We start from the raw sequence: 23,461 nt of genomic DNA, 5'->3' as shown, positions 1-23,461 counted from the left end.
TCCCGACCAGCCTGGAAGGTGCCCCGTGCCACAAGAGAAACAAGGTCAACCACAGAGATGGAGGGCGAGGGAGCCTGGCACCGGCATGGGTGGCTCAGGAACGTGCCTTGCGACCTGATGTTCCTGTGAAACCCAGGGCGGGGACGTGCGTGGCATCCTTGAGGGAGGAGTGCGCCTGGAGGCCCAGCCTGCCGACCTGTGGTAGGTGACCGACCCCCAGCAAGGAGCACCATGCAGCCCTGCAGCAGGGGACAGCCACCTGGGGCAGGGGACAGCCACCCGGGGCAGGGAAGTGCAGGGTCACTGCACACCCCGAGACCATGACCTCACGCCACACATACACATCAGTTCCACCACGTTCTGTCTCCTGGGAGTAGACACAGGCTTCTCAAACGGTTCAGGAAGTGGTGGCCGTAAAAGAAAAAAAAAAAGAGTACAACTGACCTTATACAAGTCAAGAACTTCATCCACCGCAACAGTGGAAAGGCACCCACACAGCAGGAGGTGTTGTCTGAAAATCACATTTCTGAGAAAGGGTTCAGATCCAGAACATACGAAGAACTCAGAAATAACCAAGGGCATGTCAGACAACCCACTCTAAAAATGGGCAAAAAATGTCAGTAGACACTTCCCAAAGAGAGACACCCAAAAAGCTGATAAACACATGAAAAGGCGCACACACACGGGCCCAGGTCGGGGCCAGTGGCACACACACACCCACACACACCCGGGTCGGGGCCAGCGGCGCACACACACACACACGGGCTAGGACCGGGGCCAGAGGTACACACACACACAGGCCAGGGCCAGGGCCAGAGGCGCGCGCACACACACACACACACACGGGCCCGGGTCAGCGCCAGCGGCACACACACACACACACGGGCCAGGGCCAGGGCCAGAGGCACACACACACACACGTGGGCCAGGGCCGGGGCCAGCGAAACACACACACACACATGCGGGCCGGGGCCAGAGGCGCACACACACACACACACACACACACACACGGGCCAGGGCCGGGGCCGGGGCCGGGGCCAGCGGCACACACACACACACACGCGCGCGCCCGGGTCGGGGCCAGCGGGGCACACACACACACATGCGGGCCAGGGCCAGAGGCGCACACACACACACACGCGGGCCAGGGCCGGGGCCAGAGGCACACACACACACACACGCGGGCCAGGGCCAGAGGCACACACACACACACACGCGGGCCAAGGCCGGGGCCAGAGGCACACACACACACACACGCGGGCCAAGGCCGGGGCCAGAGGCACACACACACACACACGCGGGCCAGGGCCGGGGCCAGAGGCGCACACACACACACACGCGGGCCAGGGCCAGAGGCACACACACACACACACATGCGGGCCAAGGCCGGGGCCAGCGGCACACACACACACACACATGCGGGCCAGGGCCGGGGCCAGCAGCGCACAGACACATGGGCCAGGGCTCCCGCCAAGCGCTGAGACTCTGCTGCTCGTGGCTGCCAGCTGTGGGGTGGTGAGACTGGGTGGGCACCCCGTCTCTCAGGCCCAGACGCCACCAACCCCCGTGAACGAGGGGTGCGCCAGCGAGCCAGGCCAGCCCCGTGCTTAGCGATGGCCTCCTCCCCTTTGGCAATGAGTTGCCGCCGCCCTTGGGGCTTCTGCCCACGAACTGTCCTATCTCCCAAAGGGGAACAGGGAAACATGTCGTGTGTTCAGGTCACCCCACGCTCTCAGGAGGACACACCCCACGAGGTGAAGCGACCAGGAGCAGTAAGCCTCCAGCCTCCCAGAGCCCAGGCTGCGGTGGGCCACTGCTCTCCAAGTCCCCGAAGGACGGCGAGGCCTGGCCTGGGCTGTGCCCACTGCAGGGCGCCTCAATGGGGCCGGAGCCCGTCAGCTGTGGGCAATCGTGGTCCCAGAGCCCAGAATGTGCTTCCCACAGGGAGGGAGGAGGGAATGGGGAAGAAGGGAAGAGACCTCACCCCTCCTGGTGCCACCCCGGACTCTAAGACATCCCCCTGACATCACGTCACACAAGCTAACGGCTGGCCCTGCCACCCCCGCCTCACGGAAGAGGCCAGTGGAGATGGACACGCTGACCTGGACCAGGGACCCCTGGCCCCACGGAACGATGGCAGAGGCCGCCGCAGAGGGAAGCAGGTTTGCAGACATGGCTCGCTTGGCTGCTCCCTCTGTGCTTCTCCTGGGAAGAAGGAGGGGAGGGGAAATCCACCCACTCAGGTCCAGGGGAGAGGGAGGCGGCAGCCCAGCCGCTGGGCCAGGGCGGGAGAGAATCTGCGCAGCTCTTCACTGGTTTTCTGAGAACCTTGTAAACCTCAGAGGATGAAGAGACATCTTGTAACTCTGGCTGAATCACAGACTCTTGGGGTTGAAAGGATTGCTACTTCACTCAGTTTGCACAGCCGGGGTAAGAAAACCCAGTGTGCAGAATCCAGCCACCCACACAGGCTCAGGAGGCCCCTCTGAAGCGCGGCACTGGCTTTCCGGGGCCTCTGAGGGCTGGACGGCATCTCAACCTCTCCACCATCCTACGGAGCCGGAGCCTCGAGGAGCCACGGAGGATGCGGACGGGGGCGGGGCCGCCTCCTGCGGAGACCAGCCCATCACAGGGCTGTGCAGTCATCCCACCCCCATCCTAACCACGCGGCACTGCAACTGCACCCAGAAAGCAGCCGCAGGGCACACGAGGCCAGCATGGGCCCCGCTGATGGAACTGCGGGCACGGAAACATGACTCTGAATTTCAGATAACTTGCGTGTGTCCCAAAATAGTCTTCTTTTGATTTTCTTCAACCCTTTAAAAATGTACAACAAGTCTTAGTTTAGGGGCTGCACAGCAGGCGGGGCTGTAGTCAGCTGAACCCTGGCAAGGACGAGGCCGCACGGCGTGGACTCAGCCCTCCTCTGACCCAGAGCAGTGAGACCCTCCTCCCCTAGGCCTCACCCTCCTCTTCCTCCCCTAGGCCTCACCCTCCTCTTCCTCCCAGGCTAAAACACTGCTGACCTCCTGAAGGGGCCTCCAGATGGGAGGAGGTAGTGACCATCCTAGAGGCTGCCCAGCGAGGCCTCACCTGGCCCCAGCGAACTCCCACTTAGCAGACAGGTGGGCTTGCCAGAGGGGCGGGGGCTCAGCGGTGGCACGCCCAGCGCTGGCGTTGGACCCAGCAGTGCCTGAGGATGTCGAGTTCCCCGGGGTTGATGTCCTGGCAACGCTCAATGTTCCACGGGCAGGAACGAGAGCCAGAGGTGCAGCCCCACCCCCAGCCAGGGTGCCCCTGACCGGTCCATCATCCTGGGGTGAGGTTTCCCCCTTGATGGGGGGCTTGAAGTACAGGAAACAATTCTGCATATCAGAGGATGTAATGACCAAAAGCAGGAGCCAGTAGAGATGAAGGAAACCAAATCAAAACAGAGAGAAGATAAAACTGAGACGTTCTTCTTTAATGCCCATCCTGTCACCCTCCGGCCAACAGGGCAGCGCACTGCACTGCTGGCCCCGCTGGGGGCAAAGGCTTGTGTGTGCAAAGCCACCGTGTCCAGGCTGGGACCAACCCCCAGGCGTGTCCTCCTCAGCGCCACGCATGCACCACCAGGTCCTGCTCTCCCAGAGCCACAGTGAGGCTCCCGTGGCCCGGCTTCCACCTGCAGCAGGAGGCCCTGGGTCACAGAGAGCATTCACTGGGCACCTGCGGCCGGGGCGGAGGGACCTGCCAATGGCACCGCTCACTGACCAGGGCTGAGAACAAGCCTGGGCTCCATAACTGGTGGTGTGGACAACCCACCTCCCAGGAGGGCCAAGGACAGGCAGGACGGGCGCTAGGGCTCTGTGCAGACGGCAACATTCCGGGCAGCTACTCGCCTTTCTGTAAGTTCAGGGGACTTTCCCTGCCTAACGCCTGGAGAAGGCAGAGCCCCTAGAGGCAACACGGGAGGGGCAGACTGGGCACCACCCACCCTCTCACGTCCCCACCGTGATTGTGGGCCAGGCTCTTGACCTCCATGGGTTTGTTCCTGCCATCCTTCCTTCCTCCCCTCTGTCCATCCAACGACACACCTGTCCATCTGACATGATTTCCAGGCCCTGGACGCTCTCAGCACAGCTGTGAACACAGTGGTGGAGCCGCCACTCACGACAGCAGCTGGTATCCCACAGAGGGGCCTCCTGGGCCATACTCAGCACGTGGAGGGGACGTTCCCGGCCCTTCCAGGAGGAGGCCACACCTGAGCCCCTGGGGGCCCAGAACTTCTGCTCCAGGTGAGACAGGGCCGTGCCCCAAGCGGGCTGACCACAGCCGGGGGCGGTGCAGAGTCAGGCACACCATTCCGTGCCTCGGAGCCTGCGCGTCACACATTTCAGCAGGTGCTGGAAGCGCAGGAGTAATGGGAGCCCTGCGCTAAGGCCTGTCTCCAGGGCAGCCGAGTGTCGGGATGAGGACGGCCCTGTGTCCTATACAAACAGCACCACTCCTGCACCTGCCCCACCAAGAGGAGCCATTCAAACGCACAGGCAGCAAAGCAGCACGGGAGGAAACTAGGCGGGATCTAGGGGATCAGGAAACATCCCATGTCTCGGATCAGAAGACTTGGCGCTGTCGGGACCAACCAATCTGCACATCTGGGACACTCCCAGGACTCAGCCGGCCTCCCTGAAGAACGGACAAGCTGATTCTGAAACTCACAAGGAACTGCAGGGGCTCAGAACAGCCACCGCAGGATTGAAATCAGTCTCCTGATTTCAAAACTTACTACAAAGCCACAGCGATCACGACGGTGCGGCGTGGGCATCAAGACGGACGTACAGACCAACGGCACAGCAGAGAGTCCAGCAATCAACCACATGTCCATGTTGAGTGATTCTGAGAAAGATGTTAAGGCCATTGGATAGGGAAAAACAGTCTTTTCAACAAATGCTGCTGGGACAATGGGCTGTCACATGCCAAAGAACGAACCTGGGCCCCGCCTCCCACCATAAACAAAAACTAAACAGTGGATCCAAGACCCATGTGAGAGCCCAACTGTAAAACCTATAGAAGAAAACAGAGGAGGAACCCCTCCTAACCTTGGATTTAACAAAGGATTCTTAACCCAAAGCACAAAGAACAAAAGACAAAAACAGGTAATCGGACTTCATCCAAACTCAGAACTTGTGTGCTTCAAACGATGCCAATGAGATGCAAAAACAAGCCACAGAACGGGAGAAAATGTCTGCAAATCTATACCCAAAGAACTTAGATCTGAACGCATTAAGCAGGTTCACAGCTGAAATGAGCCAATGTTACAACGGGCAAAGCATCTGCAGAGAGACTCCTACGAGGCCGATAAACACATGAAAAGCTGCTCAGCATCGTCCAGCATCCAGAGACAGAAACTGCAATCACAGTGAGGTATCACTTTGCACCGCCAGGACGGCCGGGAAGTCACTCGACAACACGTTGGTGAGGACGGGGAGAAACTGGAACCCTGGTGTGCGGCAGCCCTGGAGAAGAGTCTGGCAGTTCCTCCAATGAAGAAACGGTTACCAGGTGACCCCGCAGACCCAGTCTCAGGCAGACCCCGGAGAGAACCGCACACACCCCCACACAGACTCGTCTGTCAATGTTCGTAACAGCCCCTAAGTGGAAACCACCCGAACGTCCACCAGCCGATGACTGGATACGTAAGATGCGGCCATGCAGACTCAGTGTTTCAGCCACAAGAAGGAACACATCACCAACACCTGTGACCACATGGGTGAAACTCGAACACGGGAAGTGAGAAAAGCCAATCACAAAGGCCAAGGGACTCCCTTCCCAGGAAATGCTCAGAACAGACGGACCCACAGAGGCGGGCAGTAGCCGACTGGTGGCTGAGGGTTTGGGGCACAGGAGACAGCAGGGTGATGGATAACTAGAGGGTTCGGGCCTCCTTCAGAGGTGATCAAAACGTCCTGCGACGAAGGATGACAGTGGTTGCACTAGCCATGGACATAAAAGCCACTGAACTGCCCCCTCTGAAGGGACGAGTGGCGTGGAATGTGTGCCGCATTTCAATAGAGCTGTTAGAAATGGCAGCCGGGCGGGAGTGAGAAACAGCAGGACTCGTAGATGCAGCCACGGGAAACCAGCCTTTTCCTTTGCATGTGTGGCGACTGCAACTTCAGGAGCAGCTCTCCACGGGGAGGACAAGGGCCGAGAGGGGCTGCCTGGAGGGAGCTCCCGGGTGAAGGAGAAACTCTGGGGCTCCGTGAGGAAATGTCCTTACTTGTGTTCTGCTTGGGCTGGGGAATGGGAGGCGGAAGGGGGTCCCTGTCCCCAAGACCCTCCTCCTCCACAGCCAGAAGAGCCTCCAGGGCACCGTGGCCTGACCATCACCCCCCACCCCGTCGGCCCTGTCCTCCTCCTGTCAGCTGGGCCCAGACACCAAGTGCAGTGACCACAGTCTGCAGGACCAGATGACGTCAGGGTGTGCCCACGGGGCCCTGCCTTGGTGGCTTCTTGGAGCCTCCAGGCCACCTCCACATCTGACGGGGACAATGTCCCCGTGAGTCAGGCAGTTGACAGCCAGGAGACCGGCTGGCCTGGCTTCTGTGGCTTGGCACCCCCTGCAAGTGCACAGTGTGGTGGCCACCAAGGGAACCAGGAGCAGAGGGAGACAGGCAGGGGCAGCCCCTCACCTGGGCCGTCAGCCACTGGGAGCAGACAGTGGACACCCGAGACCCTCCAGCTGGATGGGGGCTGCGAGGGGCCAGGCCTCTGCCTCTCCCTGCAGAGCAGCGAAGCAGCACGGTGCCTCGGTGCCCGCTCCGCAGAGGCCCAGAAGAGGCCAGCTGCCAAGGGCGACTGCTGTTGCCGGCAGGACACCCCCATCAGCCTAAACACTCATCTCAGTAGGCGTCCTCCCTGCCAGAAAGGCCAGCTCCGTGGTGACAGGGACTGCTATCCACCACCGCACCGCCAGTACCAAGGACTGTCCCGGCACAGGCTCCATGTGGAAGATGTGTCTGTTGAATGAATGGATGATGATGACTAACCTTTACTAAACTAGGATGTGCTCCCGTGGGCTTAAAACCAGGTCGCTCGAGTGGTTAAAGTAATGCATGAAGTAAGAGCCAGCGGGTCCCGGGAAACGGCTTGGAACCCTTCTCCAACTTGTGGGGAGGTCCCCTCTCACTTTCTGGGTCACAGCTGCACCCCAAGAGCAGTGGAGGGTGTGGCAGAGGAGCTGCTGCTGGGCCCACCCTGGAGATGAAGGGAAGGAGGGTGAGGGCAGCGGCCATCTGCAGATGCCATGGGGTGCCAGGCCCGGCCGGTGCTCTGTGAGAGCTGTTTCATTTATTCTGCTGCTTTCTGGAGAACACAGTCGTGCAGCACTCACGTGACCCCTCGGAGGGGGGTGGAAGGTGGTGGCGCTGGGCCACAGACCGGGGTTAGGGCTCTGCCTGGCGTGGCTGTGGCTGGGGGCACCAAGGGGCTCAAAGCGTGGCTTGAGAAGTCTGGAGGTGCGGGAGAGGGGCCACCAGGGCAGGAGGAGTCCTGGGGGCATCCCAGATGGGCACAGACCAGTGCAGCCTCGAGATCCTCCTACACAAAGACCCGAGCACTTCCCACCATGGACATACCAAGCCTCCAGCCCAGAGAAAGGGACAGCGGGTTCTGCACTGGGGCCAGGAGGCAGCGGATGTGGGGCGGGCGCCGACGTGGGGTGGGCTCTGCAGCCCGGGAGGCAAGATCACTTCCTCCCAGGCCCCATCTGTCCATCTGCTCAGGGCCACCCCTGCCCTCTGTGCATTCTGGCAGGACACCTCCTGCTCACAGAACCCACTTCCAGCTGCCTGCCCAGGAGGTCAGTGTGAGGCTCCAGGCATGGGGAGAAGCCCCTCCAGTGCTGCCCCCAGCCCCGTGCACGCCACCCACCTAGGGCGCTGAGCACTGTGAGTGCCAGCAAGCAGGAGCACCGTCGGGGGCTGGCACCACTCAACTCAAGCAGATGGGAGATGGAGCAACCTTGCTGGAATCGGCTGTTAGATGACAGCTTCCAGGAAGAAAGGGGAAAAATGGCTATAATCTTCTGCTAAAATTTGTTGCCTTGTTTGATTCACAGCTGAGAAAACTGTTGAGACGCTGACGAGAATCTCAAAAGGAAAAGTTTGGAGCCTTCCTTGGATGTGACGGCGCAATCACCGACTCAACAAAATTCTTCCACTTGCAGAGCGAGCAGGCGCTCTGGTGCCGTCAACCAGCGCAGCGAAACAGAAGAGCCGGCTGGTGGGTGCGGCAGGAGAACGCTGGGACAGGCAGGGCAGATCCCCAGTCACTTGCAGGCCTACTGTCTCTCCAAGCTCCCCTCCAGGCTGGGCCTAGGGGTTCTGGAGATCACAGGGCCCCACCTTCAGACACAGCGGTCTTGGAGGGGTCTGCATGGGGAGAGACAAGACCCAGAGAGGGTGCGGGTGCTCCAGGGCTGCCTTGCAAGCCCACACCTGTGCCCGCAGGAGGCCTCGGCCTCGACTGCCCGTTTCCCTCTGTGCTCAGGGGACTGTCTGCAGCCCAAGTCCTGGAGGAAGAGGCTGGGTGGTGGCTGGCATTGGCTCAATCTCCGTTCCCACTGTGAGTTCTGCCCCTAACTTGCCGGCAGGTCTCCACCCTCTCTGGGCCTCGGTTTCCCACCTGTGAGGGTAAGTGTGGTGAGTTTCACCTTAAGGACCTTCCTTCCGGCCAAAATGCTCATAAGACCCGGAGCAGAGGGCAGGAAAGCCAGAAGCCCATACCCTGGTGTGTGCAGGGGCCGGGCGCCGCGGGCCCTTGGCTGCCCCAGGCAAAGCAAGTAGTTTCTGAGGGGCCCTACCCTCAAGGTCCCTGCCAGGGAGGAAGCTGCCTCCAGCAAGGCCCAGGACACACTCGGGGAGGGAGGTGCCTGTCGCCCTGTGCCTGACGTGCATGCTGAGAGCAGAGAAAGCGCTGGAAGGAAGCAGTGACAACAGGGGAATGGAAAACACAGTCAAATAACTGCCAGTCCTCATGCATATTTATAGATCGCCCGGCCTCAAAACTCAATCAATACCTCTCCTGACTGAAGGAAATGGCTTGGGGAGGAGAGTGAGGCAGCTCGGGCTGTGCCTGCTGGGCCGGGGCAGGGCAGAGCCAGAGGTGCGGCCTTCCCATCTCCTGCCTATGGCCTTGCCCGCCACTCATGGCTGGGGTGTGGGACCTGCCTCTGCAACAAGCCCAGGTGAGGGTCGCACCTCCCAGCCCTGCCCTCCACAGCGGCCTGACCTTGGGCAACTTTCGCAGGGCCAGCAGGAGGGCTGAGGGGCTGGATGCGCCTATACGCGCCTATACATGCCTATACACGCCTGTACGTGCCTGTCGCTGAGGGGCCTGGGGGCCGTGTCCCACCTCTTCCAGGAAAGCAGCTCCCGAGCAGGCAGAGGCACACGGAAGGGAGGGGGCAGACTGGAGCAGAGGGAGAAACTGAGGTCTGAGGACAGAGGCCACGCTGCTGCCCGTGACCAGTGCCCACGAGCAGTGGGAGGATGGGGGTAGGACAGGACCCCGGGAGCTGCCTTTCTGCAGAGCTGAGTGCTCCACCATGGGGAGTGGGTGTCCCGGGCCTCGTCTGCAGCAGTTGCAGGGGGAGAGGGAGTGGCCCAGGGTCACACGGCGGAGCCCCCGGAGGCCCCTCCAGAACATGCCCCACGGCCAGGCTTCACCAGGAATGGAAACTCCCCACAGCCAAGGCGTCCACAGCAAAGCCAGCCCGCGAGTGAGCCCACCACAGCTGTGCCGTGGGCCCCAGCGAACGCCACCCACAACCCCCTCCGCCCGCCATGGCTGTGTGCTGCACAGCCGCCATTCAAAACACTGGCACCCAGGAGACGGCGCTGAGGCCACCACACAGCTCTGGGGCTGGCCTTCCTGGCCCAAGACCCTGCAGGGCCAGGGGAGAAGGGAGCTGGGAGGGGTCATGCCTGTCCTGGTTCCAGCAAGGGTCAGGGACTCCTCCCATGACACCCCTGATAACGAGTCCGCGGCAGGGAAGGGGCAGGCGGCCTGCAGTGGCCAGGGAGGATGGCATGTGACAGTCTCCACTGGTCAGCGGGGCGGGGACAGCGTCCCCTTCCTAATCTGGCCAAGGCTGCGACCAGATCACCCTGGGCTAAACTCCTGGCCTCCAGGCGCTGTGCCTGTGGTGAGGAGATGGTCCTGACGGCAGCCAGCAAGGCTAACATCTGCCCCACCTGCCTGGAGCAGTCCCTGAACAGAGACGAGACGCACAGCTCCAGAGGGAGACCCAGGCCGGACACCTGTACAACACAGGAGGGGCTGGGCCCGACACACACACGGGATCCAGAAGGAAGGACAGACAGCTGCCGCCCCAGGACGCCATGCGGGGCTTCCCTGGACCTGCCAGCAAGGGACCAGCCCAGCCGGGTCAACGCGCCCGGGCCCTGTTCTTGAGGCTCCAGGGCGGCTCTCCTAAGAGGAACCCAGGGCACAGCCCCCGGAGCTGGCACTCTGCGGTCCAGAGCGTGTGCATACACACTAGTTTGCTCTCTGAGCCTTGATCGGCTGTCTGTAGAGTGGTGGCTACGGTGACCTCCCAACTCCATGGAAAGGTCAGGCGGGTTAACGGACGTGCACATGGTCTCAGGCTGAAAGGAGCTCTGCCGGGCACGCAGCATCGCCCAGGGGGCCCCATGGGGTGAAACCAGAGACGTGGATCTCCTCCCTTCGCCACATGTGCCTGACTCTGGGTCCCTCGAACTCCAGCCCCGCATGAGGACCCAAGTCCTTCCCAAGACGTCCCTGAGAACCGAGGGGCGTCTGGCAAACCAGGCCACGGGCAGGCTCCAGGTGCAAACCCAGTTCCTCGTGAGAGAAGCAAAGTGCCTCCCCTTCCCCAGAGTCCTGCGGAGCGGGGGCAGCGGGGAGGGGCCTCTTCCTGGCCCCCAGGAGAGCCCCAGCCACTTTCCACCTCCCCTCAAGCCCCACAGGCACCAGCAGGGCCCCGTGCTTCCCTTCTCCTCTAAAACGCTGTTCTCATCCGTTTCCCTGCAGATACACCCGGGAACCAAAAGGACGTCGGTCCCTTGGACGCAGTGCCTGCAGCAGCAGCTGCTTGGGGACACCTCCATCGTGCCATGCCCAAGAGCTGTGGGGACTGGCACTCCATGCAGGGCACCTGCAGACAGGGCCATGGCCCTTGCTTCCCAGAGGAGGCCCCGGAGAGGCTGCAGGCATGCTCAGGGATATCAGCTTTGGAGGAGCCCAGACCCCCCAGATTCCGCCTCTGAGTTTGGTTTTCTGCCCCAAGTGCAAGACGTGGCTTCAGTCCAAGTGGCAGCAGCAGGGACAGGCTGGAGGAGATTGAGGTGCTCAGCGGCGGGTCCCTGGGCACGTCTCTACCTGGGAGGACAGCAGAGACCACTGGGCAATGTCTACACACAGGACGAGGGCTCACAGGCCAGGTGTGTATGCCCAATGCCTGCCCAGGCAGCAGACGCAGGGGTCTGGCAGAGCCCGAGTTGGGTCCCAGTTCCACCAGCCTCAACTGTGTGACTCTGGGCCAGTCCCCAGAACCCCGACCTCAGTCTCATGTCACCCAGAGGCGAGGATGGTCACCATGTGATAGGGGAGCGAGAGCTCGGGCACACTCACTCACACCATCCGTCTATCTGTCGGTCCACCGGCGGCTCTGCCACCCTCCTGCACGTGCCACACCACCTCGAGGCCCGCATGCCCTCATTAAAGCTCCCTGACCTCGGGCCTCATCAGCAGATGAAGGACTCTCAGCACAGCCAATTACCCGGTGCTGGTAATCACCCGCCGACTTCCACCCGAGTCCTTCAGAAGGTGATCTGCTGAGAGCAGCTTGTAAACAGTTTGGAGGGAAGAGATAAAAACCCCAATTGCCAGGAAGGGTTGGACAACAGTGACCTAGGCTGAGGCCTGGCTCTGAGCCCCACACCTGACCCTGCACAGGAGCCCCTCCATGTCCGCCCCCAGCTGCAGCTCTCACCTCCGCCCCTGCACCCAGGTCCTTCGCCACCCTCTGCTGCCTCTGTGAGCGGCTGCAGGCCACAGGAGGAGGGTGCTCCAGTGGGGCCTTTGGCAAAACTCAGCATGGGGGGAGCAGCACACGTGGGCGGGGGGGAGGAGCGGGGAGAGCCCAGTGAGCACCACGGGGGGTCCTAGCTCTACCACCCATGCTCCTCGTCCAGCTCACAGCCCATCGCCTGCCCCATCTGCAGACCAGCCATCTCCCCGGGCTCCCGCCACGGCAGTGTGCTCAGTGCATGGGGCACCCGCTGGCCACCCACCCTGGGCACGAAGCCCATTCTTCCTGGGAGAAGGAGGTGGGGGAACCGGTGGTGTCCTGGTCCCGCTGCAACCACAGGTCCTCCTCCTCCTTCCAAGACATGTGGGCTTCACCCACGAGACGGCTCCCCCTGGCCTGCCAAGTGAGTGAACTGGGTCCCTGCCAGACTGGCGGATGAGCAGGAGTCCTGGGCAGCCTCCGCTATCCCAATCTCCCCACTACAGAGCACAAACAACAGCCGGCGCCTAAACCACCCTGCCTGAGGCTCGGCCAGAGCTGGCAGGAGGCCTCAAGGGCTCAGGCAGCAGGTGCAGGACCAGCTGGTGGATGAAGGGCCTGAGGAGGGCAGGAGTGACCGAAAGACTGAGGCCGTGTGAGGGCAGGGTCGGCGTAGCCCCTCGGAGCGCTCCGCCCTCCCATCCGGGGTGTGGCTCTCTCCTCACAAGCTGCCTGTTGGGCCTCACGGTGGTGAAATGCACGTGACAGGAAGCTGACCGCCATCACCATTCTAAGGGCACAGCTCCCGGGCATTCAGCACACTCCCAGTGCTGTGCGGCCACCACCACAGTCCGTCTCCAGAGCTTCCTCACCCCTCCAGACTAAAGCCCACATCCATCAACACTTTCCATGCCCCAGCCCCCGCCCCAGCCCCCGCCCCCGGCACCGGCCTCTCCACCTCCTGTCTCTACGGATCTGATGACTCTAGGGGGTTCGTGCAGGTGGAATCCCATAGCCTGTGTCCTTCTGGGACTGGCCGGTTTCACCCAGCCCAGCATTCTCAGGTCCATCCGTGCTGCGGCAGGTGTCGGGACGCCCCTCCTTCTCGAGGCTGCCGTGTACTCCGCTGTGTGGAAGGACCACACTGTGTCCATCCACGCGTCTGTCCACAGACGCTAGGGTGAGATCACCTCTGGGCTATCGTGAGCGAGGCTGCTGTGAACGTGGGTGCCCGTATCCATGAGTCCCTGCTTTTGGTTCTTCTGGGGATGTATACAGCAGTGGACTTGCTGGTCTGTGTGGTGAAACAAAGCCACTTTTCCATCAGTGACAGCACCATGGCCAAGCCCCCATCGGAGACATTTCTTGTAGAATCTTGTGTTTAGTCTGCAAACTCCCATGACAGGAATTCCGTAAGTGACCACACTTTCCTTTCTCCTTAGGTTGCCAGGAAGCTCAGATTAACACAGAAGTCCAACTTCATGGTCAACTTCAGCCCTCGTGGCTGGAACATTCCTGGTTTCTCACACATGGCATTGGCTGCCGGGAATCTGTGGAGCAGTGAGATCTCGCAGAAAGGAAACGAGCGCGGTCACAAGAAACACTTGGATGCTGCTCCAAGGACTGTGCCTGACTCAGCCTCCCTGGCGGCCCGGTCCAGTATGGGTGCTTCTCCTGTCCTTCCCTGAGTCATGGAAGGAAACCAGGAGCCCTTGATCCCACCAGGACCTAACATGGGTCCCTGGGGCCCTGTGCCAATGACCTGCTTCCTCTCACGGACGGGAAGCACCTCATCCACCTGAACCATCAGCTCACTATATGACTCACGCAGAACATGGACCCAGGAACATCAGGGCTGTGGCTGCTTGGTCCCTGCTGTGCCCTGGCTTAGAGCAGCGCCTGGCACAGAGGAGGTGCGTGAAGGCAGCTCACGCACGGTAGGGCTGGGCTTGTGGGCACGGAGTCCCACAGGCCCCACAGAGCTGCCCTCCCATGATCCTGCCTCCCAGGAAAAGTTCAACTCCCTCGCCTCACACAGGAGGCCCACAGGGCTCAGAGAAGAGCACTTCCCGAGGTCGCCAGGTTAACACCAGGCCTGTCGTCCCGGTCCAGAGGCCACACTCTTTCCAGCACGGTAGAAGTTTCAGGAGAAAGAGCCGAACACAGAACAAAGGTCCCACTGATGAGCCACATGCATCACTAGGAGGAGTCCAGCAAGTGGGAGAGGCTAGATCGGAGGAGACTGGCTCAGAGCACCTGCTGGGAGGCCCTGGGACAGGGACAGGGACATCACCCCAGCCCACCACAGCTGGGCAGAGACGCCGGCACAAAGGGGGCAGCTGTGGCTCCAGGAGGGGATGCAGCCCTCTCGCAGGGCAGCTAAGGGTTGGGGGCTTCAGAATTCCAGGGGTCTGGGGGCCACAGGGATGGCACCTCAGGGAGGGGGTGAGAAGGGGTGATGGGCCCGCCCCGTCCTGGTCCCAGGGACACCGACCAGGGATGTGAGGGACTGCACCGCCTGCCTGCTGGTGCAGACGGGAGCAGAACGGTCTCCGTGTGCTTCCAGCTTCTGCACACAGGGAACCTGGCACTCTTCTACCCACTCCTTCCCAAAACAGATGCACTTATTTTAAACGTCGTGGGGCTCTTGTCTGGTCTCTTTCCTGAGCAGCACTTGGGGCACTGAGATTAGCCCCAGCCACAGACCCCACCCAGGCCCCCGCTAGGGAGGAGTAGGCAGGTGGGGCGGGCAGGGAGCCGCCCTGGGGGGGCTGCACCAGCCCTGACCACCAACCTGCCCAAACAAGCACCGTGATGAGGCCACACTGAGGAACGGCTGGAGCACGGGCTTCAGAACCCAAAGATGAATTCTACTTAATTACACGCACACGGAGGCATTTAGAGGAAGTGTGCAGATGTCTGCAATTTACTTAAAGCGCGTCAGAAGAATGAAGCGGTGCGGCGGCTGGGCGAAGGATAAGGAGCTGTCAGGAGGCCCCGCGGCGGGGCGTCCATGGTAGAGCTCTGGTGGTGGGTGAACAGGCGCTCGCTGCAGACTTCTCTCAGTGTCACAATGAATCTTTAAAAGTTCATAATCCAATGCTGAAAAACCCAACAGGGCTGAGTCTGAATACTGCTCCCATCACTGCTGGGTGACACGGGGCCCCACAGGGCATGGGCGCCGGCCCACGCTGCACACTTGACGCACAGAAGCTGGTGGCTGCCAGGTGGGACTGTCAGGTGGAGATGCGCCCACCCAGCCGGAAGGTTGGTGTCCTGCCCAGTGCGGCCTCCACTGGACGTGCCCCTCTCTACCCAGGGCGGCCTCTGAACCCCCACCGGCCTCACCATGTGTCCCACCCTGGCTCGGTGCCCTCCATCCGGGGATGTGGCCCATCAGAACCACAGATGTGGAAAACGTGCACGTGTCTCGGACGTGAGGACGATGGCATTATGATGGATAACAGAAATGGCCGCCATGCAGGCCTGGTTCACCAGGTACGTGCAGGGCCCTCCAGGAGCCATCACCTGAGATCTCCAGAGACACCCTGCGAGAAAGGCCCGTGCCCTCCACATCCTGGGGAGCACGCCGAGGCCAGGCCGCAGCCAGTGGGAGGCAGAGCCTTGGCCCACCCCAGGCTGTGGGGTCCAAGCCGGCAAGGCCCAGTGTCCCCACCATGAGGTGGGACATCAGAGGGCAGCCGGGAGGCAGAAGAGGACAAAGCGCTGGGGCCCCAGCTCCTTGGTTCTAGGCCGGTGGAAAAGCACAGAGCACACTCAGGGAGTGGGGACAGGAGTGGGGCGGGAGGCTGTGGCTGCAGGTGGGGTGAGGGACTGTGCCGCCCACCTGACCCAACTCCTGCAGCTGCACCAATCGCCACAGGGTCCCTCTGCCGCCAGATCTGGAGTTCCATGGGGTCTGCCCGATTTCTGTCTTCACTTGAGAACACCGCAACACGTTCAAGCCTCATTCTGCCTCCCCAACGTGGAGCATCTGAGCTCCTCCTTCATACGCAGGCTCCCTGTGGGCCTCACTTTCCCCATCTCTAGAAGGGGCGCCAGCAGCCCAGCCAGCCACCCTCGGTGGGCGCCCAAGCTCTCCCACCCCCACCACTGGATGGGAGGCCCCGCTGCCCAGGAGGCCCCACCCACCCACTTCCAGCCCCTTCAGCAACACAAGGGCGCACACAGTTGGCCCTAATGTGTGTGTGGACAGCTATCGGCTCTTAGGTAGACCCAGAAAGGCCAGTGCCACAGCAGGGCCCAATGACAGCCCTACCAGCCCTGGTTTCCTGGCCCCAGCACCGCGGGAGGGCAGTGGCACTCGCGCCCAGCTCTAAGGGGTAACTGGAATTCTCTTTCCTCGCCAACCAGCTGTGAACTAATTACAAAAAGTTTTAACTAGTCAAGCCCCTCTCCAAGCATATGTTCCCAATTAAGTCAGACTGCAGCTGATTTTAATCAATCTTCCTTGAAGCGGCCTAACTTGAGGCTTCCAGAGGGAGTGGGAGCAGGGAGCGGGGAGGGCATCGCACAAGGGGTGCGGGGGCGGCAGCCAGCTCCTGGGGCCTCGCTCTGTTGCCCAGGCTGGAGTGCAGTGGCGCGATCTTGGCTCACTGCAATCTGCCTCGAACTACAGGGGCCCACCACCACGCCCAGCTAATTTTTGCATTTTTAGTAGAGGCGGGGTTTCACCATGTTGGCCAGGCTGGGCTTGAACTCCTGACCTCAGCTGATCCACCCGCCTCGGCCTCTCAAAGTGCTGGGATTACAGGTGTGAGCCACCCTGCCTGGCCAAAAGAGAGACTTTCAGTGGTCTTGCAAGATCCGGTGTCAGGTGGGCAGGCACACCCAGCATGGTCACAACAAGCCACTTATCCCCTAGTGTGCAGGTCCCTCCCCCGGCTCCTCACAGGCTGAGCACTATGCGGGGGGGGGGGGGGGGTCACAGTCTTCCTGGACATCGCCTATCGGTTGTTGGGCAGGGGCTGTAGGTTTTTTTTAGGGTTGTCTTGCTGCATTTTGTTGCAGCCCACGATGCAATGCAATCCTAGTCAGCTCAGGGTCTCTTCAGATATTTGAGTTACAATCTAAGTGGCTGGGCAAGCCGATAAGAACAGGCAAAACGAACTATTTTGCAGACTAGTAAACTTTCATCTTAGACTAAACTTCTTTGGTTTGGATAAGGGCAAGTAAGGTGGGTGTGGGGGAGGGGGGGAAGGGGAGGCCGACAAACAGGCATCGGTGATCCAAGCAGGGGCCTGGTACCTCCAGTTTCTTCCGTAGTTTGCTGACCTAAGCCGGTTCAAGGCACTTTATCTTGGAAATAGACCCCTATTTACATTATTTCCTTCAGCTGCACAGCCCTGGGTGTCCAGAGCCAGGGGCAGCCTGAGCCACCACAGGGCCTGTGAGGCCTCACCTTCCCCAGGGCCACCCTGGGCATCCCCCGACTAAGGGTGAAATTGTAGGCGGTGTCAGAGGTGGCGGCAGCTGGAGGGCTGGCTGGAAGTTCCCAACACTCCACAGGCCAAGCCGCAGTGGCCTCCCCACCTCACTGCTCTGCACTTACTTCTCCCACGCTATCCAGACACAGTCATCCCTGTTGCACTGACCCAGGAGGAACAGCTCCTGAATCCTGGGCTAGGCTCGAGGTCACATCACGGCATAAACATCTGCTTCCCCAGGACCACCAGGCCCAGCCCTGTCCTCTCCCCAAATGGCCACACTGGCCACACTGTGGCACCCATGCTCTGGGGTGGCCAACACCACGCCTCAGCTCTGAGCAGCCCCAGGACATGCGGGGGGCAGAGCCCCCACCCCTCCAAGGCCCTGGCAGAGCTCAGGGGAGGGTCACAGGTGACACTGCCAGCCCCATTCCTCATGCCAACCCCGTGGTGTGTGACAGCCCTTGGCATCTCCCACAGAGGAATGCTCCACTAGTGAGCTCCCGAGCACACGTTGTCTGCACAAGACGAGGATGGTGGCCAGGCCCCGCCAGCTGTTCACCAGGTACGGACACAGCACTCACCCACACCCCTCGCCTTGTTCACGCCTCAACCAGCTCCAAGGGCCGGCCGCTGAGGGTGCCCTGGGGAAAGGGCTGGAAGCAGGAGCAGGAAAGCCGGAAGTGGTGCCTGCGGGGATGCCTGACCCCCCATCAGCAGGCAACGTGGGCGTCAAGGAGCAGGGTTCAGGCTCTGCTCGACCCAACACCCAGAAAGACGTTCAGCAGCTCTGACGCGAAGCCTCTGGTGGGTGGGCAGCAGCTCCGTGACCCCTCCCTGGACACCACGGCCCAATTAAAACAAGATGACAGGTCCTAGGCTGAGGACAGGCCAGCGCGGCTCGGAGCCGCCCGTCACCACAATGTCACTCCTCCCATCGCCAGGAACTGATCATAAAAAATAGATTTGATCTGCCTCTAATAGGTGTCAAGATAAAATCAATGGCCTCCAAAAACCCGGTAACCTCAAACCTGAGGGCTTCCTGCCATGCAGCAACTCAGACAGGAGGATGAAAACCAAAGAGAAAGAACCATTAAAAGAACACAAACAGCAGTCCAGCCTCACCACGGCAGATCCCGGGTGGGCACAGTGCAAACCTGCCCAGAGCCCACTCCACGGATACCAGGCGTGTGGGTGGCGCAGGGCGGAGAGGACCCCAGGGGTGGCCAGTGCAGGCCTCACGGCCTCCCCGCCAGGCAAGGTGGTGCACATGGGAGGAAGGAGAGCCCAGAGTTCAGACAGACGAGCCGGAAAACAGGTGCTCTGTGGCGGCAGGAACCACGGACATTCACGTTGCACAGAGAAATGCGAGGCCCCAGGCAGTGCCGCCCCCAGAGGCTGCCCCGCCCTCACCTGCAGCACGCGCCGCTCCAGCTGTGCCTCCAGCATCCTCTTTTCCTCCTCCAGCCGACTCCGCTCGCCCTCCAGCTCCTCGACCTTCAACCTGCAAAGAGAGCAAGACGGTGACCAGGCGTCCATGGCCAGCCATGCTGGGGAAGTCCTGCCCTCTGGGTGACAAGGAAGCGAAAGGTTAGGAGATCCAGCTATACAGCTTTAGTTTTAAATACATGCCTGTGAAGCTCTCAAGAGGCCAGCAATAACATCAAGAGAAAACTGGAAAGGGACACAAGTACAGGATGGGGGAGTCCGTGGCGGCCTCCACTCAGCTGGAGGAGTCTGTGTGGAGAAAGTCCCCGTCGACCACACCTTGGCTGGAAGCACAGAGGGAACCAGCCCGAGGCAGGACGCCTGGGAGTCAGGGTGTCCGTCAGCCACTCCCAGAGGGTGATGTCACGGCGGAGTGCAGGGGACACTGAGGGACAGGAAAGCGACCTCAGGACGTCTTCAGAAATGAGGAAAAGACAGGAAAGGACTTCGACTGCAGGGTGTGGAAGGAGCTGATGACGGGGACCACAGAGGCACAATTCAGATGAGAAACAAAAGCAGGCTTCGGGGTGACCACGGCGAGTTTCCTTCTCCGCAGTGGGAAAAGAATGCAAAACAAACCTTCACGGCTGCAGCCGGAATGAGGCCAGCTGTAGTCCACTGTAAGAAGCTGTCTAGTTCTGTCTTCATTTCTAGATCTAACATTTTGAATGAAAAACATATTCACGTGGTTTAAAAATCAAAGTCTGTCAAGGCCCATAGTGATGGAAAGATTACTCGACACTGCACAGGGCCAGGAGTGAGGACAGGAGTGGGGCCAGCAGTGGCGCCAGGAGTGGGGACAGGAGGGGGAACAGGAATGGAGACAGGAGTGGGGACAGCTATTCCAGCCTGAGACCTGCTCCAGGGTGCTCCAACACACCATAACAGCAAGACCCGAGGAAAACCAATTCTTGCCAAGAAACCTAACTGCATCTCTGAAAGAAGATCAAGAAGATTTATACAAATGCAGAGATGTCTAGGACACAAGTTAAAATTCACAATGCCTGCCATCCAATCAAAGATTACCAGACATTTAAAGCAGCAGGAAAACATGGCCTATAATGAAGAGATTAACCAATCAACGAATACCTACCAAGACACAGTGCTGCACAGACAGCAACACTGGCAAACAGGGACACTAAGAGAGTTGTTAAAGCTATTGGAAAAATGGAACAGTTCAGACATGGAAGAGACACACGTAGAAGTGGAAACTACAACATCTCAGATAAACACACTGGATGGCATTAATGACAGAACAGAATCCGTTAGAGAAAAGTCTAATGTCCTTCAGGGCATAGCAACAGAAACTATCAAAAACAAAACGCAGAGGTGGGCACAGTGGCTCACATCTATAATCCCAGCACTTTGGGAGGCCAAGGCAGCTGGATCGCTGCAGGCCAGCAGTTCAAAACCAGCCTGGCCAACATGGCGTAACCCCTTCTCTACTAAAAATAAAAAAAAAATAGCCGGGCGTGGTAGTGCACCCCTGTAGTTCCAGCTCCTCAGGAGACTGAGGCCTAAGAATCGCTTGAACCCAGGGGGTGGAGACTGCAATGAGCCAAGATCACCCCAGGGCCCTCCAGCCCGGGTGACAGAGCGAGGCCTTATGACAAAAACAAATAAATAAGCAAACACAGAGAGGAAAAGATTTCTGAAAAATGAAAAGAGAATCGCTGAGCTGTGGGACAGCTTCATGAGGCATAAAATACATGAATGAGAGTCCCCAAAGGAAAGAAGGCAGAGGAAATGACGGGACAAATACTGTCAGAAAGTTCCAAATTCAATGGAAAGTATAAAGCTACAGATGCAGGAAGCTCAACAGACATGAGGCAGCACCAGGAACACAGGCCCGGGAAACAAGACGCTGGCAGCCCCAGAGCACATCAGGACGAGCCTGCTCAGGATCACAGCACGGAAAACCACCTTAAAGGCAGAGGCAGGACCTACGGAGGCACAAGGCGGGGTTCTCATGAGAAAAAGTGCAACGGAGAAAAGAGGAGAGAGAAATATCTGAAATGCCAATAGAAACGAAAACCTCCACCTTAGAACGGTGAAAGCATCTCCGAAAACAAAAGCAAATAAAGGTGCCTTCAGACCAGACATGAAAGCTGAAAGAATTCACCATCAGCTGAACTGCTCTACAGAAACGTCAGGGAAGGCCTGCAGGCAAAGGAGGACGAGGGCAGGGCAGGGCACAGAAACCCGGACCTGTACGGAGAACCAGGAGGGCTGGAACAGCAACTGCACGTAGGGAGAGCTTTCTTATATTCATGTCTGTTTAAAAAATTTAAATTATTAACGTTTTAAAGTAATTAATGGATTAAACAAAATTAATGAAAATATATTGGGGATTTAATATATGGACTAAATAAAACGTATGACAACAGTATAAAGGCTGGAGGAGAAAAACCAACACTGCGGCTATAAGGTGATTATACTGTATGCCACAAAAGGAAATAAAACACAATCAGAAAAACAGCAAAGTAGACTGAAAAAAGGTAAAAGGAAAAAAGAAAAAAAACAGGAAGGGAATGAAGAAGAGACAGACAAGCAGAAAATAGTAAAATGACAAGATCAAAACTAATCATATCAATAATCAAATTAGATGTAAGTAGCCTAACCACAATTAAAAGGCAGACACTCATACTGGATTAAAAAGCAACACCCAGTTAGACACCGCCGACAGTAAAGACCTTTAAATACAAAGATGCAAAAAGGCGTAACATGCCATCACTAAGAAAACCAGCAAGAGAAAGCCGGAGACGCTACTAATACCGGAAATAGTAAATTTCAGAGCACATACTATTACCAAGAAGGTAAGTTACAATAATAAAGAGATCCATTAATCGAGGGACAATAATCATCCTAAACACGTGTGTACTAATAAAAGAGCTGCAAAACAAATGAAACCAAACTGGCCGGAGAAACAGACGGGTCCACGATGACAATCGGAAACTTCAATATCACTCTCTCAGTAGCTGACAGAACAACGGGCAAAAAATCACGAGGACAAGAACCACATGATCCACCACTTTGACCTATTTCACCTGGATAAACGCTTCGACTCTAAGAGCAGAAGGTCCAGTCTTTTCAGGAGCACCTGAACTATGTACCAAGACGACCTCATGCTAAACCGTGAAAGAAGGCTCAGTCTATTTAGGAATTTCATAATTCTAACTATGTTATAGGACCATTATGGAATTAAACTAGAAATCAGCACCAGAAAGTCATCTGGAAAACATCACTTACAAAAGCTTGCAACACCATGAAACACATAGAGATGGAACGGAACAGGCCAAGAAAAACCTGCATGTGACAAGCTCGGAGCACTGCAGACAGAGATCCAGGGCGACCTCCACACAGGGAGATAGACATGCCTTGTCCACAGGCCGGGAGACTCTGGGTGTTGGGAACGCACTTCTCCCCCAAATTAATCCACAGAATCGAGCAACCTCAGTCAAAATCCCACAGGCTTCTTTGTACAAACTGGCAAGCTGATTCTAAAATTCACATGGAGATAGAATGGACCTAGAACAGAGAAAACAACATTGACAATGAAAAAGGAGGGGCTACCTAATTTCACCAACTATGTTAAAACCGTAGTAATCACAACAGTGCAGTACTGGTCTGCAAGACAGACGGACCAACAAAACAGAACAGAGTCCAGAAATAGGCGTATAAACACAACTAATTTTTGAAAAATATACGAAGGCAATTCAGTGTAGAAAGGACAGTCTCTTCAACAAATGGTTATGGAACAATTGGGTGTTCGTGGGGGAAATAAAGAATTAAAACTTTGTACAATAAACGAAAATCCTGCTCAATCCTGAACCAAAAGTTATGAAGTTACTAGAAGAAAATACAGGAGAAAATCTTGTGAATTTGAGACAGCCAAAGATTTCTTAGCTCTGATACCTGATAGGGTTTGGCTGTGTCCCCACCCAAATCTCATCTTGAATTGTAGCTCCCCTAATCCCCACGTGGTGCGAGAGGAATGTGGGGGGAGATAACTGAGTCACAGGGGCGGTTTCCCCCATACTGTTCTCATGTGTTATGGGAGGGATGTGGGGGGAGATAACTGAATCACAGGGGCGGTTTCCCCCATACTGTTCTCATGTGTTATGGGAGGGATGTGGGGGGAGATAACTGAATCACAGGGCGGTTTCCCCCATACTGTTCTCATGTGTTGCGGGAGGGATGTGGGGGGAGATAACTGAATCACAGGGCGGTTCCCCCACACCATTCTCATGTGTTATGGGAGGGATGTGGGGGGAGATAACTGAATCACAGGGGCGGTTTCCCCCATACTGTTCTCATGTGTTATGGGAGGGATGTGGGGGGAGATAACTGAGTCACAGGGCGGTTCCCCCACACCATTCTCATGTGTTATGGGAGGGATGTGGGGGGAGATAACTGAATCACAGGGCGGTTTCCCCCACACTGTTCTCATGGTAGTGAATAAGTCTCACAAGATCTGATTTTATAAGGG

The 23,461-nt window shown here is 58.3% G+C and overlaps 1 protein-coding gene across 11 annotated transcripts in view; it reads right to left on the bottom strand.

The window, feature by feature from the left end:
- The window catches only part of MAD1L1 (mitotic arrest deficient 1 like 1), a 423,430-nt gene that overhangs the window by 124,193 nt on the left and 275,776 nt on the right, over nt 1-23,461 (bottom strand). For all 11 annotated transcript variants that reach the window (XM_008018861.3, XM_037995244.2, XM_073012878.1 and 8 more), the window contains one exon: nt 18,898-18,988. In XM_008018861.3, the coding sequence (XP_008017052.2) occupies nt 18,898-18,988 (91 nt within the window). The remainder of the gene's footprint in view (nt 1-18,897; nt 18,989-23,461) is intronic.

Source organism: Chlorocebus sabaeus, chromosome 28 (assembly GCF_047675955.1).
Source record: "Chlorocebus sabaeus isolate Y175 chromosome 28, mChlSab1.0.hap1, whole genome shotgun sequence".
In the NCBI taxonomy this organism is placed as follows: Eukaryota; Metazoa; Chordata; class Mammalia; order Primates; family Cercopithecidae; genus Chlorocebus; species Chlorocebus sabaeus.
The sequence above is the reverse complement of the archived record's forward strand: the minus strand, read 5'-3'. Positions and strand labels throughout refer to the sequence as shown.